Source organism: Gigantopelta aegis, chromosome 4 (assembly GCF_016097555.1).
Source record: "Gigantopelta aegis isolate Gae_Host chromosome 4, Gae_host_genome, whole genome shotgun sequence".
NCBI classification, from domain to species: domain Eukaryota; kingdom Metazoa; phylum Mollusca; class Gastropoda; order Neomphalida; family Peltospiridae; genus Gigantopelta; species Gigantopelta aegis.
In genome coordinates this window covers 89,029,535-89,043,683 of record NC_054702.1, presented here as the reverse complement: position 1 = coordinate 89,043,683, position 14,149 = coordinate 89,029,535, and the positions used below count along the sequence as shown (strand labels likewise).

The 14,149-nt window shown below is 34.0% G+C and overlaps 1 protein-coding gene across 1 annotated transcript; it reads left to right on the top strand.

Moving 5' to 3' along the window:
- Positions 1 to 34: 34 nt before the first annotated feature.
- LOC121372355 (diphthine--ammonia ligase-like) lies at positions 35 to 13,173 on the top strand. Its single transcript, XM_041498658.1, has 17 exons — positions 35 to 99; positions 1,458 to 1,549; positions 2,698 to 2,882; positions 3,369 to 3,442; positions 3,959 to 4,077; positions 5,377 to 5,441; positions 6,146 to 6,237; positions 7,143 to 7,236; positions 7,682 to 7,826; positions 8,503 to 8,625; positions 9,026 to 9,155; positions 9,436 to 9,586; positions 9,930 to 10,169; positions 10,357 to 10,477; positions 11,336 to 11,434; positions 11,943 to 12,110; positions 12,844 to 13,173. The coding sequence occupies exons 1-17, from the start codon at positions 74 to 76 to the stop codon at positions 12,960 to 12,962; spliced, it is 2,043 nt and encodes a 680-aa protein (XP_041354592.1). The 5' UTR covers positions 35 to 73; the 3' UTR covers positions 12,963 to 13,173.
- Positions 13,174 to 14,149: the final 976 nt, after the last annotated feature.

The window sequence follows — 14,149 nt, the reverse complement described above, 5'->3', positions numbered from 1 at the left end:
GCATGAATGGGTAAAGAATTTACTCGTTTCCTGTTCCGGTTATATGCACATGTGTTTGTTTTGATTTTGTTTAATGATGAGAGTTGTTGCACTTATTAGGTGAATTTTACACTACTAACAACATACTCCATTTGACATCGATTTATCTCCACTCCCTCCTCCCTCCCTGCTCCCCCCCCTCTCTCTCTCTCTCTCTCTCTCTCTCTCTCCTCTCTCCTCTCTCCCTCTCCCTCTCCCTCTCCCTCTCCCTCTCCTTCTCCTTCTCCTTCTCCTTCTCCCTCTCTCCATCTCCTTCTCTGGGCGGGATGTAGCCCAGTGGTAAAGTGCTTGCCTGATGTGCAGTCGGTCTGGGATCGATACCCGTCGGTGGCCACATTGGGTTTGTTCTTAATCCAGCCAGGGCACCACGATTAGCATATATCAAAGGCTGTGATATGTGCTACCCTGTCTGTGGGATGGTGCATATAAAAGATCCTTATTTTGTAAATATTTGTAAATACTTCTTGTTTTTACGATAAAAATAATTTGGAAACAAAAGACGATAAAATTTTACATCTTGTAATACTTAATTTGAACCGCGAGCAAACATTTTATTACGATTAAAATTTACTTCAATTTTTTTTATTAAATGTTTATAAATATTCTTTCCTACTGACTACAAGAAATATACTAGTATTACATTGCTCACAAACTATGATTTACCCACAATGTATTACAATTTATTTTCATATTTAAGATGGTCATAATAAGCTGTAATATCCATACACATAAATTTCTCAAAATAAAGTTTGTTTGTTTTGTTTAATGACACCACTAGAGTACATTGATTTATTAATCATCGGCTATTTGATGTCAAACATATGGTCATTTTTTACACAGTCATAGAGAAAAACCCGCTACATTGTTTCATTAGTAGCAAGGGATCTTTTATATGCACCATCCCATAGACAGGATAGCACATAACACAGACTTTGATATACCAGTTGTGGTGCACTGGCATTGGCTGGAACGAGAAATAGTCCAATGGGCCCACCGACGGGGATCGATCCTAGACCGACTGCTCAGATTTTTCATGTACAAACCCTGGATGTCCATAACACCACCTGTCTGTATTTGCTTTGCTTGCTTCTCTCAGTCTTGGTCTCTCAGTCTTGGTCTCTCTCTGTCTCTGTGTCTTTCTCTCTATCTCTCTCTCTCTCTCTCTCTCTCTCTCTCTCTCTCTCTCTCTCTCTCTCTCTCTCTCTCTCTCTCTCTCTCTCTCTCTCTCTCTCTCTCTCTCTATTTTTCATATTCATATTTTTTTCTCTTTTTATTTTTTTCTCTTGATCTTACAATGTAGATGTTGGGATCTTAGACCAAATGTCAAAATAGACATATGCTAGACACCTTAAATAGTTGTAGTTTAAAAATATCAAACATTCTTTCTTTTCATTTGTTCATTCATTCCTTCATTTCAGTGGTGGCAAAGACAGCTGCTACAACATGCTGCAGTGTGTTTCTGAGGGTCATCAGATTGTGGCGTTAGCCAATCTCAAACCTCAAAACAAAGGTTAGTCTGCTTATCTGACTTTGTTTCCATTGGCAATTGTTACAGTCATGTTATTTGTAGATATATAGAGAATAATACATGAGTGGCCGTTAGATACCATTTATCTCAAAACAAGTTGTTTTAAAATGTATCTAACAAGTGAAAGCAAGTTTGATATGTTTTCAAACAACAATTTGTGAGATAAATGGTATCTAATGGCACGGCTTCTAGATTATGGTAGCCCCACTCCCATGGCTAGTGAGATTCAGTGTTCGGCTAGTAAATAACTACTATTGCCATGCCCGACGGCTAGTGAATGTTTTTTGGTCAAATGTTGCAGGAGTCTTATTTTGTAAATATGAATATCCTGCCCCCACCCTACTCATCCCCCCCAATGTTAGTGTTTTTAAGCTCTATTTCCCTCTTTAGGTGACATATTCGATTATTATTATTATTTAGTAAAATTGTATTAACTTAAAGTAAAGTAGGGCTAGTGAATTTTTAATCGTGGCTAGTAAGTATTTAAAATCACTGATCCCATGGCTAGTGGATTTTATGAAAATTCTAGGAACCCTGCTAATGGACACAAATGTATTATTCTATTTCTTACATATCCTCAAAAACCTGGTATCTTTTCGACTAAAAGTTATTTACAGCCACTGCACTTATAGCTGACTTACGTGTCACAGACAGATGAATGTCAAGTTAACTATACGTCACAGTCTAATCGATTTCCATTGTGTATTTTTTCATTGGTTGTATGGCATTGGTGTCAGACCTGGTTATCACCTAGGAGCAGCCAGTCGTATGTCTGGATATTGTTAACAAATGTACATGTGTTAACAACCATGTGTAACCAAAAATAACGCATGGTGTTCTCACCAACGAGTGTGTAAGAAATAATATTAAATAGCTTCATTTTACTTACAAGAACAACAATGTTGGTGCTCTTTTGGTGAGGATTACATCTGTTGGAAATTTTTAATAAATGGTATTTATTAGTCACCTTCTGGTCCAACCAGAGGGATCTATAAGTTTCATCACCATCCTTCTGCCTGAAGATACTGAGATGAAATTTTGTGTATTGCTTTAAAATAGGATCATAGACTTTGATCAGTTTTATTGTAATAATGTGTCAATTATTGTGATGAATTATTTTGAATCTTCAGATGAAGTGGACAGCTACATGTTTCAGACAGTTGGTCACCACGCTATTGACGTCTACGCAGAGGCCATGGGGCTCCCGCTCTATCGAAGAACTATATCGGGATTCTCAAAAGAGATTGGCCGAGACTACAGGCCCACTGTTGATGATGAAGTGGAAGACTTGTATGAGCTGTTGAAAATGATCATGGTATCACAGCAACAATTATCTATATATATGTTTCATTTAGTTATTCAACTTGGATATAATCTTCTCCAGAGTTATCTCCCCTAGAACAATGACTGAAAACTGAAAAACAATAAGATTAATTTCAAATCAGTCTATTATACATATAATAGAATGTTTTTTTAATTATAATAAAATGTAAAATCTATTTGTAATAGCTTTCTTTTCTTACAAGCACTGTTAAGTTAATTTCTCTTACATGACCACCTCTCTTGTGACAGAGTTTGGTTACCATCACATATTTTCATTATTTATAGTCTTGAATAATTTTTATTTTTCCTTTTATTGTGAAAAATATTATTTAACTTAAATTTCTGATGCATTTGTGAAATTTGACTATATTTTTGTAACCATTATGTAAGTGAATTTTTTAAATCTATAACCATGAAACGGATAGTTGGATGTTTAAGATGTAATATAATTAATTTGATATTATGTTTAAATATTCAGGACGAAGTTAAGGTAGAAGCTGTGTCTGTGGGAGCCATCCTTTCTGACTATCAGAGAGTGCGAGTTGAAAACGTGTAAGTTTTCATACAACTGCAAATGTTATTGTTTTAACTTATGAACAATTATACTTACACCAGTAGTGGTGTTAATGGTAGTAGCAAATAAAAGAGCAAATTATGCAGTTTTTTTCATTGTCTGCTCCTTTATCTGTGATTTGTTATTTAAGTTACTTGATTCATTTTATTTAACTACAGCTCTAGTTTTTATTTCATTTTATTAACTGATTTTCATGCTTATATCCAATTGAGGTTCAAGCATGCTGTCCTGGGCACATATCTCACATACCTCAGCTATCTGGGCTGTCTGTCCGTGACAGTGGGTTAGTGGTTAGTGAGTCCACATTTCTTATTTCATTGAATTTGTCATGTACCCATAGGAAATAGTACTTTATGATACACATGTCCACTGTAAAATATTGATGGTGAAATTGAAGAATGACATGCTATTCTCCCTTAAACTTGGTTTGTTAAGCATTTTCATTATGGCTATACCATGTTCGTCTTGGTTAAGTGTCTTCTGCTCTCTTGTAGGTGTCAGCGATTGAATCTCACATCATTATCATATCTGTGGCGCAGAGAGCAGGAAACTCTTCTCAAGGAAATGATAGACTGTCATATAGAAGCTATTATTATTAAAGTAGCTGCACTTGGTAACAATTTTACTTTTAAATATTTTTATTTCGACATCTTGAGCAAATAAAAGTTTATTTATGTTTGTTAATTTTTTTTGTTACTGATGATTTTAAACACCTGCATTCTGGCAGTAGGTTTCAGCAATGTCATGATTTTACTTTCTTTACTGCATAGTTAAGTAATAATTTAAATGTCATATTTATTTCTTTTGTATGAAAACTAAGGTCGACGACATTCACTGTTTGCACCCTAGTTTTGGCTTCGTATACAGTAAATAAAACCTATCCAATGGTAATTTTTTAATATGATATATTTAACAACAGGTACTTTTTATTTCTGTCATCTTTTAAAACAAACTTAATATTTTGTCCAGAATTACGAGAAAAAAAAAACCCAACCTGTAAGCAGCATTGTCTGGTTGTTATAGAATTTTGACAGGTTAGTAGACCAGATTTTATTTTAATATGGCAAAGCATTGTAATAATATGTCTGATTTTGAATTTGAATGACGTCAGTATTCCAATGATGTCACTCTGCATCTCCTTACAATAACCATAATCTGGGTACATGACGTTAAGAATTCTGGAAAAATTCCAATGTAAATTGCTATTGAAAATTTTTTGTTTGAAAATTACTATTGCACCTGAATGTGTTTGAAGAAAATTTTGTGATTAAAAAATTGTACCTTTTACGAAATATGGATTTCAAGTGAAATTACGGCAAGATATGCTATATTTATTGTGTACGAAGCCAAAACAAGGGTGCAAACTGTGACTGTCGTTGACCTTAGATGTGCTATTTTGGTTTGGTTTATGCTGAAATTGATAATATTGATTTTTATTGACTGTTCTTGAATGTACTAAAAAATCTTATTTACTGGCAGACGTTTTAAATGTTATGCCAGTAATTATAGCTTCATGTTTAATCTAATAGTGTGAGGGTACCAAGTTGCTATTCAGGCTAGGCATTTTTAAAGGTACCATAATGCTACAAAATCATAAAATTATCGTAGGCTATGGCGTCACTACAGCACACGCCATAGTGACATCATAGCTTATGATGATTTTACAATTCCATAGCTTTGAAAATATGGGCCCTGGGCCCCGTTCCACAAAGCAATCTTAGCACTAAGATCACCTTAGTGCATAAGGTAGCAATGCACTTAAGGTGATCTTAGGGCTAAGATCGCTTTGTGGAATGGGGCCCAGATCAGTAATTTAGTTTGAACAAATTATGTGCTTTGCATTTATTTAATTGAAAACCATACAATTTGTATATGATGAACAAAAACTAATGGCAAGTTTTGTTTAAATCAGGTTTAGAAATTGATAAGCACTTGGGGAAAACCTTGGAGCAGATCTACCCACACATGGTCAAAATGGTGAGCGACATGTAGATTTATATTGTTTGTAAAGCATAGTCTGACCAACACACCTTAGTAGTGTTGTTAAAGTTTGAGCAACATAGACACACTACCAAAAATAATGCGCACTGGTTAAATTCTTTTAAAGATCTATAAAAAGAGGAGAATTGTAGGTGAGGGAGGCTATGAAATATTAATTTGTTGGGGAAAAAAACTTTAAAAAAATAAGTAGGCCATGGTGAAAAGGAATTGACTGCTTGACCAAAAATGAGTATAATTTACAGCGTTTAAGGACAAACCAAATGCCAAATATAAAGAGGAAGAATAGAGAATGATTAGACTGTTTAATAACATGCAGATAAAGAAATGTCTAGCCTGTGTGTTGCCTCATTGAGGCTGTTAAGTTGCATCACTGGCAAAGACGAGATTGGCTGTATCCAATAAAAAAAAAATCCTAGAGTCAATAGTTGTCTAAATATGTGTATGAACTGTATTTATATTTGGTATGACTCGTGGAGGATTGGGGCAAAACTTTGTTTTGGTTTTTTAATTTCAAATTTCTTAACCTTTGTAAATTGTTGTTACCTAGACCAAGATTGTGCTACAAAAGGATAATTTTGAGAAGAATTCTGTTATGTTTACTCATTATATTCACAGGTGCACTGGGAACTTATGTGTTAAAAAGAAACAAATTATTCTTTATTCTTTGTGGTTTACAACAGAACAAGACCTATGGACTCAATGTTTGTGGTGAAGGTGGTGAATATGAGACGTTTACCTTGGACTGTCCTTTATTTGTGAAGAAAATTGTTATGTAAGTACATTATGATAATATTGGTTGGATAAAAATTGTTCGTCATGTTTTTGTGAATTTATCGATGTATAACAATCACAAATTGTATACTGTTGCATAGCCTGGCAAAGCAATTTTATATTAAATTTGACACTGTTATACATCATTAAATTAAGAAACAAAATGACAAACAATTCTTATAATTACAAGTAACAACTTATTTAGTTAATATACAGAAAATTAAATTTCTTATGTCCTTTCCATGACCTGTTTCACATAATAATGTCCCCTTTGAAGTAATGACGTCATTTTCTGAGGTTTATCAAAGGATAACATCTAGTTTCTTGGTGATAACATTGAATCAGAATAGATCCAATTGAAGAACCAAATTATATGACAAATAATACCATCTCTGCTATAAGTAAAGAATGTTACTTACCTCTGTATAGTTTTTAATATGTTTAGTAGTGTTGGTATAAAGTGCTCATATTGGCAGTAGGTAGTAGGAATTTCACTATTAGCTCAGTTGGTAGAGTACTAGACTCTCATACTGAGAGTTCATGGTTCAAATTCCCTCAGTGGAGGTTGATTTTTCTGTTACATATATGTATTAGAGAGTTTACTGTAAATCAGATTAATAATGCAACAACATTTTTGGGTTTCTTTTCGCAAATAGGCACCATAGCACATGACATTCACAAATTTTGTGAACAACCACTGATATCAGCAATACGTGCCTGCAATGAAAATAATGTGTGTATACATTTTGAGACTTGAGGTTGGCCATGAATGACTCAAAATTTATATGGATGCATTTTTTACCCCCAGTATAAAGTAATTGGTGTTTATCATAACTACTTGTCTCTCATTCTGCAGTAAGGCAGATGCCTATTTTTTTATTTCCCCTGTTTTAATTCTTTTTCCAGTGATGAGATGGAAACAGTGATTCATTCAGATGACGCATTCGCTCCAGTTGGCTATCTAAATCTACACAGACTGCACCTAGAAGACAAACCCATTGTAAGTAACTGTCTTCAGTTTTAAGGTTGTTCGTAATTAGTTTTCCTCTACCTCCACTGTATTTATACCATCCAGGCAATCATTAATTTGAACATTCTTAGCCATAGAAATTAAATTAAATTTTTTTATAATCTCACTGTTATTTTTAGATGGTTCATCAATAGTGCATATAAAATATCCTTTGCTGCTAATGAAAAAATATAGCAGGTTTCATCAAAGACCACGTGACAAAATTACCAAATGTTTTACATGCAAAAGCCGATGATTAATAAATCAGTGTTCTCTAGTGATGTCTTTTCATATGTTAGATCATACTCATAATCTACTTTCAGACAATATTTTGTAAATATCATATACTTGTGTACAGCTTTTAATATAATTCATAGTCGGGTGTAAAGCTGGTTGTAAAAGTTACTGTGTTCAGTTTAGTTCTTTGTTGTTTCAGATGACCAATACAGCTGAATACATCATGTCTTTGCCTTTATTGAGAAGTTCAGATCTTCTCTGTGAGTTACTCACAGACGAGGAAGTAAAGAATCTCTCGGACAAGACAGTCAGTCCTTCTTTAACACACTGTACGAATATGAAGGGTTGGTCTGTTTCAAATGATTTAATAGTGGATGGATGGATGGATGGATGGGTGGGTGGCTTAGGTTGGATGGGTGGGTGGATTGATGGGTGGATGGGTTTGTGGGTGTTTGGTTATTGGTTGGGTATTTGTGTGGATTGGGTTGTTTTGCAGAATTTTGGGTGGATGGATGGATTGAATTTTTACCTTAGTAATAAATAAAACACATTAAGGTTTTTATTTTATATGTCACAACAAATGACTTATGCGTGTGTATCAGTATCTTCAATTTTGGAGGTATATGCAACAACAAAAAATTGAACTCATTAATGAAAATTTGCAAAAAATAATTCTGCATTTGTTGTATGTTTATATTTGCTATTTTCAGTAGCCATTTTGTTCAGGTTAACTATATAATGTTAGAAATGTTAGAAATATTACAAATTAAAATAATCTTAATTTTGTTTTGTACATAATGATAAAAGGAAAATTGTTTGTTTTGATAGATAGATAGGTAACTAGTTTGACATGCTCATATACCACTAGGGTTTCGAACACACCCATCCCAAGTCCAACCTCCGATAAGATCGGTGGCTTGACTCATGACTGTTGATATTTATTTCTAAATAAGGGGATTTGGTTTAGTGTAGTCAAGTTGGTAGTTTTGATAAATCAATGAGTTAAATATCTGTTTTCAGGAACATCAGAGGTCACTTCCAAAAAGACAGGGAACTGGTCTTATGTATCTGGTCTCCTGGCAGACTTGGAATCCAGTCAGAGTATTGAAGAGGCTACACAAACAGTGATGGAAAGATTGGAAAGTAAAACCTGTGTTTCATTATTAATAGAGTCGATTAGTCCTCTCTCACTGGCCTCAGGATCTTCATTTCAATAAACTAATATTATAATGAAGAGCATTTGTAAATGTCAGCCATATATTTTTATTTGAAATCCAATCGTCATTGATTTTGTTTTTCATGCTGAAGAGTTGTTAAACTCTATTCATTCATTCATTCATTCATTCATTCATTCATTCATTCATTCATTCATTCATTCATTCATTCATTCATCCATTCATCCATTCATTCACTCATTCATTTATTCATTAATGCCAAATTAGTATGGTAAATGCAGTCATGCCTAGCCCTTTTTTTTAGATGATGTAAATTACTGTCATTTACATTCATCTGTATATTTTATAACATTTTAATTATATTTTAGAAACTGTAGAACAACTGGAATGTAGGATGCAAGATATTGTGTCTGTATGTCTCTACGTTCACTCAATGGAAAATTTTGCTGCAATCAACTCGGTTTATAAGAAGTTCTTTGGATTTAATCCTCCTGTCAGGTAAATAATAAATACATATATCAGATGGTTGTTATACATTTTAAACAGTTCGGTGTTGGTATCACAAAATTCTAAAATGGTTGTTAATGTTATTTTATAAACCTACAATTTAATTTATTCAAAAGATGATATGTTTAAACCAGAATAAATTAATATTCGAGAAAAATAGTTTGTAAAATAAGCATTTTGACAGTCCAACACATCAGAATTTAACATTGTCACTCAATTTGAAAAGTTAAATGCATATACATTAACCCAGATTTTTTAAATTGCATTTTAGAGTATGTGTTCAAGTGTGCACCCCTCCCAATGTTGTCGTGATGTTGGACTGTTGTGGGTGTGTGACAAACCAGCTAGAATCTACCATGCACGTACAGAGCATTTCACACTGGGCCCCAGCCAACATAGGACCTTACAGCCAGGCATGCAAGGTTTGCAAATATTGTTTGTCTACATTTTAAGAATCAATATATGGTCAGTTAATAATGTAATTTTGGGAAGCAATGTCATAGCATTACATGGCTTCCCCAGTCTTAGCTCTGTGAATATACAGGAGCAGACGAAGAAAGTATGTCCAAAGAAAAGTTTTGAAAATTTAGAAAACAGTATTCAAAAAAATACTTTTACAGATAAAAGTTGGTGAAAATTAAATCACTTTTTATATCCAATATAATTGTATTTGATTTTTGTTTTATTCTTTACATAATAAATAGTACATATGAACAGACAAATATAGCTGAAAAAGTAACTTTTGGATTTAAAATAATTTTTCAGAGAGGCAACAAGATCTACGTAGCTGGTCAGATAGCTATGGTTCCTGCTACCTTACACATAGTTAGTGGAGGTATAACTGCACAGTGTCGACTATCTCTGAGACATACAGCACGGATCCTCAAAGCTATTCAGACTGAGTGTGCTTTAGACCGGGTGCTTGTCGCAGTGTGTTATGTGACTGACACTACACTGGTTGTCACTGCACAGGAAGAATGGATCAGAGCTGTGTCAAATTGCACGGTAATAATAGAATTTGAGTAAATATTGATTCTTGGGATGAAAGATTATAACTTTTTGAAAACAGATAAAATAGTTTTTTTAGTTACTTTTTGTTGTAATTCATACTGTACTCATAATTAAATGTTTCAACAGAAAATATATATTTAGGCTTGAGTTTTAATGCTATGGGTCTTTTTTTGTTTTTAAGAGAAGTTGTGAGTTTGAAACGTGGAGACCACTAATTCAAGTAGTTGTAGTTCCAGCTTTGCCAAAAGATGCACTAGTAGAGTGGCAGGTATCAGCGTATGGAGGAGATCAACAACTCCAGGGTAAGAAACACATGTGTATGTTACTATAATAATATCTTGAAACAGACCTTGCTGTGGCAGGTATCAGCGTATGGAGGAGATGAACAACTCCTGGGTAAGAAACACGTATATGTTACTATAATAATATCTTGAAGCAGACCTTACTGTTTAACAAGAGCTATCACTTTCGCTTCCCATCTCTCCCCTGAGTCTCATTCAAGGAGTCCAGCCAGTGCACCACGACTGGTATATCAAAGGCTGTGGTATGTGCTATCCTGTCTGTGGGATGGTGCATGTAAAACATCCCTTGCTACTAATGGCAAAATGTTGCAGGTTTCCTCTCAAAGACTATGTCAAAATTACCCAATGTTTGACATCCAATAGCTGATGATTAATAAATCAAATGTGCTCTAGTGGTGTCGTTAAACAAAACAAAATATTTTGTTCAAGGAGAGCATTTTCAAGATCCCTTTAGCATGTGAATTTATATGTTAGCAATATGGTAATCTCTTAAATGGCTCCCAGTAATCAAAGCTAGGGAAACTGAATTTGTTTTTAATTAAGGACTGTTGAAAATCAGGATTTCCTGCATTTTTCTTTGCAAGATGTATTCTTTTGGTTTGGATAAAGGGTATACACATCCATCAAGCACTTTGTGTCCTGTGTATAGGTCTGCAAAACCCCATACTTAATAGTAATATGTAGGGAAAAACAGAAACTAAAGATTAGTTGCTTTAAATATATAGATTAATATTTTAAAAGTTATCATACAGCTTACAGTACAAAAGATTGAGTGAAAGAAAAGTAATTTAGTTTTAAAATAACATACTGTTAGTGTGTTTTGTGTTGGGGTTTTTTACTCAATTTATTTTGTTTCAGAACAATTTTACGAAGACACAGTTGAAAGTTCTGCAGTGTCACTCCGCTGTCGTTGTACAACAGAAGACCAAACAGTGTTTGCATGTATAGCATCTTTAGGTAATATTCTTGTATTGTCAATTGAGATGAAATGGTTACCTCCCTTTATGTGCTTCAAATTTCTGATTTTCATATCAACAAAGCATGCCACACTTTTCAATATTGTCAGGTATAATTTGTTTATAAATTCAGTAATTTTTGACGAGCTTAAACTAATCTCGGTTGTTACATTTGTAAAGTTAGTATGGTTTTGTGGGGAGGGAGATTGTGATAGTTTTGCTGTTTTTATGATACAATACTTGGAATTAACTTTTAAAGCTGTAAACTATGAAACATTGTAATATGAATAGTATGTATTATTCTTACTAGCTGATACTTGAATAAATAGTGTTATGGAACAAAAGGAATAGTTTTACATACATTAGATGTCATATTTTCTTTGTGACCATAGATTGACACCCAATAGCTGATGTATTTTTAATGATGGGGTGTCGTTAAACATTCATTCATTCATTCATTTTATTTGCATTTCATTTCAGTTAATAATGATGTTATTTTTTCTCTACAGAATGTTTAAAGCTGGTAGAAAATGCTGATAGTTACAAGGAATGTTGGCGACATTTGTTTGAATGTTTTGACAAACTTCTCACCAAGACGCTGTTCAGCTGGTCTGATATTCCATTCCTAAGAGTATTTTACCCAGCCAGTCACTTTACATATGACTATCTTCATGCAGGTTTGTACCCTTATCCATTGTTTCAGTCCATGGTTTAGTGATTAGACTCATTCTGTTCAAGTAACACTGAATTACTAGTATATTAAAAAAAAAAAGGAAATGTTTTATTTAACGACGCACTAAAAACATTTTATTTACAGTTATATGGTGACATATGGTTAAGGACCATACAGATATTCAGAGAGGAAACCGCTGTCGCCACTTCATGGGCTACTCTTTTCGATTAACAGCAAGGGATCTTTTATATGCACCTTGTCACAGACAGGGTAGTACATACCACAGCCTTTGAAATACCAGTCGTGGTGCACTGGCTGGAACAAAAAATAACCCAATGGGCCCACTGATGGGGAGTATATAAAAGATGAAAATTAATCATATGTAATAGGATGTCTTCCCATACTATAGTTTTATGGTTATAATAATACAATTAATTAGAAAGGTAATCTAATTGAGACAAAAGGGTGAAATTTTAAATATTTGTGATGGCTTTTTAGTTGTTTTGAGTTTATTAAGTTTGTAACATTGCTTTGTTATGCCTATTTGTCTTCTTTAATTAACAAATTCACAAAACATTTATGGCCAAATTTAAAAAAGCCCATTTATATCTTACAGGTGTTTAACTATGTACATTTAAAAGGCTTAAACATCTGCATTTAAGAAAAACAGGCTTCAGATATTTTACCCTTAATCATTTTTGTTACACATTACTAAAACAATATGTTTATTTTCACAGCTATATCCGAGTGTTTAACTACAATGCCTGGAGTGGACAATGCACCATTGTTTAATCTCATACCTGTCGTGCAGATTGGTTGCGATGAAAATAGAATGGTGTCAGTTGTGTGTTGCTAACGGGGATTTCACTGAACATGTGTTGCAGGTGGATCCAATACATGAACAAAATCCTGTGAAAGTGCTGTGGATAGATTTAGTCTTGTTTATTGGTGTGTGTGTGTGTGTGTGTGTGTGTGTGTGTGTGTGTGTGTGTGTGTGTGTGTGTGTGTGTGTGTGTGTGTGTGTGTGTGTGTGTGTGTGTGTAGTGTTCGAGATTAAATTTTTTGGGCAGTATCCCAGTTGGATACTAACGTTTAAAAATCAGGTATCCCACCTGAGAATTTTTAATCCCACTTCAATGAAATTCATAAATAACATCGTAACAAACTTGGACGACACTGTTCTCATTCCCATTCTATTGCAACACCGCTATTGCTCCAGTGTAGCATTAGACTGGGTATAAGTTGGGGGAGATCTTGTTATGGCATAACATTAGAATGGGTACGAGCTCGAAAATACTGTTACTTAACTTCACCAGTAAATGACGACTTTCATTGTTTATTGAAAAATAAAAACGCAGGATTAAAAACAACAACATATGGTATCCCGGTGGGATACTGGGTTCTTGAAGTCTGGTATCCAAAATTAAATTCTGGTATCCCCGTTAATCTCGAACACTGGTGTAAGTGTGTGTGTGTGTGCGCGCGCATTCTAAATATTCAAAATTGGCATGTGTAAATGACAATTCAGAAATGACATCTGCAAATTATCTCCCTTGACGTGCAACAATTTCAAGTACAGTACAGTAACAAAGTGCATCAAAATGTTGCTAATAAAATATATTTTTTTAAATGGTCTGTATTGTTTAAAGATGTTGACCTTAAAAATATGATGACAGTATTATTGACACTATAAAAAAATTCCTTACCAAAGTACAAAATTGTCTATGAATAGAAACTTGATAAATTTTATGTACTATACCATATCAACACAAAATCGTCCACCAAGCATCTGATGTGTTTGTGTTCTAGTTCATGGTAACTCGGTGGTGAACTTTCCTCAGGAAGGAAGGAATATTTTAATGACACGCTCAACACATTTTAAATATGTCAGATATGTGGTCAAGGACCACAGATAATGAGAAAACCTGCTGCTGCCACGCAACGAGCTACTCTCTTCTATTAGCAGCAAAATAATAACGAATTGAAAGGGACCATGATAGTTCGTTCGTTATAGCAGTAGTTTGTTGTACACATTTGCATAAT